At 29.9% G+C, this 4,880-nt stretch overlaps 2 protein-coding genes across 2 annotated transcripts in view; one reads left to right on the forward strand and one right to left on the reverse strand.

The window, feature by feature from the left end:
- Positions 1-1,106, forward strand: part of LOC108739834 (hydrolethalus syndrome protein 1 homolog) — a 2,700-nt gene extending 1,594 nt beyond the window's left edge. Inside the window, exon 4 of the mRNA XM_025977998.1 lies at positions 930-1,106. The gene's annotated coding sequence lies outside the window, so the exon portion shown is untranslated. The remainder of the gene's footprint in view (positions 1-929) is intronic.
- LOC108739843 (39S ribosomal protein L4, mitochondrial) lies at positions 1,057-2,167 on the reverse strand. The gene is made up of 3 exons (XM_018473915.2): positions 1,752-2,167; positions 1,383-1,650; positions 1,057-1,323 (listed from the first exon to the last, which is right to left on the reverse strand). Exons 1-3 carry the CDS (start codon positions 2,089-2,091, stop codon positions 1,104-1,106), a joined length of 828 nt encoding a protein of 275 aa, XP_018329417.1. The 5' UTR covers positions 2,092-2,167; the 3' UTR covers positions 1,057-1,103.
- Between the last annotated feature and the right edge of the window lie 2,713 nt (positions 2,168-4,880).

Raw genomic sequence — 4,880 nt, forward strand, 5'->3', positions numbered from 1 at the left:
ACTACTTATAGTGGTAAACACCCCCATGAATAAAATTCGTTGAAACAAAAGCTTTTACTTTCCATTCGTATTATTAAAAATGCTTTACAAAAGCATCTCTGAAGATTTAATTTCTTTTATAAAAAAAGGTTTACAATTACAAATACAAAAATGTTTTCACGAATTTTTGAAATTTTCTATTTCAAAACTAAGCACTTATATGTTTGTTTTGATAAGTTTTTGTGTATGCAATACTTCTATTTTCAGATAAGACTAAAAAAGGATGCAACCTGTAAAGAAAGAAGGGTAATTTCACGTAGTTAAAAGATTCATTAAAACTAAGTTAGCTACTACTCTTGATAAATAGATAAAAATAGTTTAAATAAAATTAGTTAAAAGCTTTTAGAGTTAGAGTAGTTAGTTAGCTACTACTTTTGATAGAGTGTTAAACATTCAAAACAATTGCAGAACTTGAATAAAATACCCAAAATAATTGTAGAGCTTGAATAACATTAGTTAAAAGCTTTTACTTTATTATGAGTAGTTGGTTAAGTACTACTTTTGATAGAGGGTTAAATACTCAAAACAATTGTACAGCTTGAATAAAATTCGTTAAAGCTTATAATAGCTTTCATTCTATCATGAGTAGTTGGTTAATTACTACTCTTAATAATGAGCTAATCAAACATCCAAAATAATTGTAGAATTTAAATAAAATTAGTTAAAACATTTAAAAGCTTTTACTTTATCAAGAGTAGTTGGTTAGGTACTACTTTTGATAAAGGGTTAAATACTCAAAACAATTGTACAGCTTGAATAAAATTCATTGAAACATTGAATGCTTTTACCTTGCATTCATTACTAAAAGTAAAGTATTAATTACTGTTCTACATACATGCTTTTCAGTTCTAATTCTAATACTTTTTTAATAACTGACTTATTATTTGCAGACTTTGTCTTTTAATAAAGTTGTACTACTAAAAGGAACAATTTAGGACGATATACGTCAGGTATGGAACATTTAATTGAATAATGAACTATGTTTGAGACAAAAAGATAGAATGAAGAGAAAAAAGATGATTTTGTAATTAGATATTTATTTTATTCTAATAAAACGATTAATTCTACACTTGATCAAGTTTATATTGAGATACCACTTCCTGTGTGTTGTTCCTGTGCAGATGGAAAAGCAGTTTGGATTCGATAACATCAAGTGCAGCTCTTGTAAGTATAAGACTATCATGTTTTAACATTGAATATACATTAAGCCCATAGGCAGGCATCAAATTAATGTGTCTTATTTCGTCAGTGGCAGCAGTAATATTTCTCGGCATAATGTCACTTCTGCAATAACAAAATTTTTACATATAAACAATTTTTCTCTAACAATAATCAATACTTACTCATCAATAAAAAGAACAGAGGGCCCCCAATTTCGGGTTTTCACTAATTCTTTAATAAATTCTGGCTCATTTGTTGGCAATTCTAAATTTTCAACTATATGTAAGTCGTCTTGGGCCAGTTTTATTGAAAGGGCTGATGTAAGTCCAAGAACTCTTGTGTAAAAAGGTAACATGTAAAAATGGGGGGTTGGTGAACGTGGCCCATGGGCAATACCGCCTCCCCTAAACAATGGACTTCTAATTGAACCATGTCTAGCCCTACCAGTGCCTAAAATACCGCTCACATAATTTAATATTTATGACATACCAAAGTAAACGTTCATCATTGTTTACAGGTAGATTAGGACATTGTATATGCAAACTACTTACCCTTTTGGGGCCAAGGCTTTCTTCCACCACCTCTGACCTCATTTCTTGTTTTTGTATGAGCAAAACTTACATATCTGTATAATGTTTGCCACCTAACATTGTCATGTAAAATATCTATACGAGGATTTGTGGCAAACACATCAGGATGAAGATCTAACAAACCTAACTTCTTTTCGTCTATTGTATCCATGTTTTCCACCCATGCTTGTCTGGCAACTTGGTATTTAAATGGGTACTGCAATTCACGTCTGGATAATGATGTTTCGCTTTTATTGGCTGTAATTGAAGAACAGTAGTCTCTAATTAGACATCGACAGTGTTTTAATCGCGAAAACAACATTTTTCAACTGTTTACTAGATGGAAAAACGTAAACATAACCTATTGTTTAACCTAAAACAAACTAAACGTCAGGTAAGTTGTGTTCGATAATGTTACGAATTTTTCATTTACATTGTTTATATTTTTCCTTTAATTTTTTAATAGTTTACAGCAAAATCATAAACCATGTCTAATAAAATACCACTGTGATATATATTTTGTCTTTATTGCNGTGTATAAATTACACGTTTGGGACGTACCGTATGTCGAGAAAGGTTTTTTCTTCTGGGTTTTTATAAATGACGAAAGAATACTAACTAATTGATACAACAGTAACAAACAATAATAACGGGAGTCAAGCATAATATTATTTATACGTTGTACACATGGCAAACAATTTATTTACATTCATTCATTTCTAAAATATATTTATACGTTATTGTTGTTGTTACATTTGTTGCGAATATGTGTCTGTATTATCACTAAAAGCCACTGATAAAAGTTCACGAAGTTCTCTGTGAATATTTAATCGGTCATTGCATGCGTTAGTTTTTAATCAATGAAATAGGATTTGTTAATGAAAACAGATTTTAATTAAAACAAAAAAAAATGGTCAAACAACTTACTCATTCGTTGTTAAAAATTGTGACAGTGTTATTATTGTGTGTGACAATCAGTTTTGGTGGTGTTAGTTTACAGGATTACGTTTTATTTATTATTTAATTCATTATTTGTATAAAAACATTTGGTACAATTTATTTCACTTACACGTAAAATCACAGTGATTAGCATCAACCAATCAATATTAATAAATTATAAAACTACAATAACTATCTAAAACCTTATAGAAAAGTTTTGGAAGTCAGGTTTGGCCAAAGTTTGCCAGTTTGTAAGTTCACATTTTTCTATTTTGCATCCTGGGGATCCCACATTTGATAACCAATTCACTCTGCAATAAAAAAGAAAAAAGAAAATTATAAAATAACATTTAGAGCTAAGATACAAAAAAAATATTGTGGGATAACGAAAACGTCCACTGAAAAGTAGTAATTTAATATTAAGGGGTTTCGCACCCTTCAATAATCCTTAGACAAGCTGACAAACTATCTCATAAGCTGTACCTTATTTAGATTGACTTTTAGAGTTTAGATACAAAAAATTAGTGTAGGATAAGAACAACTTCCCCTGGAAAATAATAATTTGATATCGAGGGGCTTCGCACCCTTTAAATAACTTCTAGACAAGCTGACAAACTATCTTATAGGCTGTACCGTATTTAGATTGACTTTTAGAGTTTAGATACAAAAAAATATTGTAAGACAAGATCAACTTCCCCTAGAAAGTAATAATTTAATATTAAGGGGCTTCGCACCCTTTAAATAACCCTCAGATCCGCTGACAAAGTATCTCATGGGTTGTACCGTATTTAGATTGACTTTTAGAGTTTAGACACAAAAAATTATTGCAATACAAGAACAATTTACCCTGGAAAATAATAATTTAATATTTAGGGGCTTCGCACCCTTTAAATAACCCTCAGATCCGCTGACAAACTATCTCATAGGCTGTACCCTATTTAGATTGTCTTTTAGAGTTTAGATACATAAAATTAGTGTAGGACAAGAACAACTTCCCCAGGAAAATAATAATTTATTATTGAGGGGATTCGCACCCTTTAAATAACCCCTAGACAAGCTGACAAACTGTCTGATAGGCTGTACCGTATTTAGACTAACTTTTAGAGATTAGATACAAAAAAATATTGTAAGACAAGATCAACTTCCCCTGGAAAGTAATAATTTAATATTCAGGGGCTTTGCACCCTTTAAATAACTCCTAGACAAGCTAACAAACTATCTCATAGGCTGTACCGTATTTAAATTGACTTTTAGAGTTTTGATACAAAAAATTATTGCAAGACAAGAACAATTTCCCCTGGAAAATAATAATTTATTATTGAGGGGCTTTGCACCCTTTAAATAGCCCATAGACAAGCTGACAAACCATCTGTTAGAGTTTAGATATTAAAAATTGTTGTGGGAGAAGAAAGACGTCCACCTAAAGGTATTTATTTAAGATTAAATTTAAATAACCCTTAAACTTGCTGATGAAATATTTTATAATCATTATCGTATTTAGAATTTTAATGTTCGCATAAAAAAATAATTGTGGGACAAGAACAACCTCCCCTGGATAATAATTTATTACTTCGAACGCCTAATTGAACTATTAATAAGGATTAAAATGATTGTAGTTATTTTACAGGTATTAAAATTTGTATACGAAATAAGAACTATCATTTTATTTTTCATTGACTACTATAGACCTTGATATTAAACCCGAAAATAGTTAATTATCACGATTGATTGGAAAACAATTAACGTTGATAGTGACGACGTTGAACACAATGGTCTAAAAATACTAAGAATTTTGGCACAACACCCAACAGCTAAGTACATATATGTTATGTTTATTTTGTTGAATGATTTTGTTATTTACACTAAAAATAATTAAATAAATTCATTCAATAAATAGAAAATTTAACGCATTTCAAACAACAAGAAAGATGGGAACAAAATAACACACGTATCTCTAAAAGGGTGTTTATATCTATCAAAAACTTACAATACATCGATGCTCGACTTCTTCCCTTGAATCTTACCACAGATTGTGCCCTTTTTTGTGTTCTTAATCCACCCAAATACTTGCCATTGTTCGCACAGTTCTCGGCAATATTTTTGAAAATTCACACCTATTTAAATTGAAAAAAACAATAAAACTTTCTAATATTTTTTTTTTTTGTATATTTA

The sequence above is a fragment of the Agrilus planipennis genome, unplaced genomic scaffold (assembly GCF_000699045.2).
Source record: "Agrilus planipennis isolate EAB-ADULT unplaced genomic scaffold, Apla_2.0 scaffold195, whole genome shotgun sequence".
Lineage (NCBI taxonomy): Eukaryota > Metazoa > Arthropoda > Insecta > Coleoptera > Buprestidae > Agrilus > Agrilus planipennis.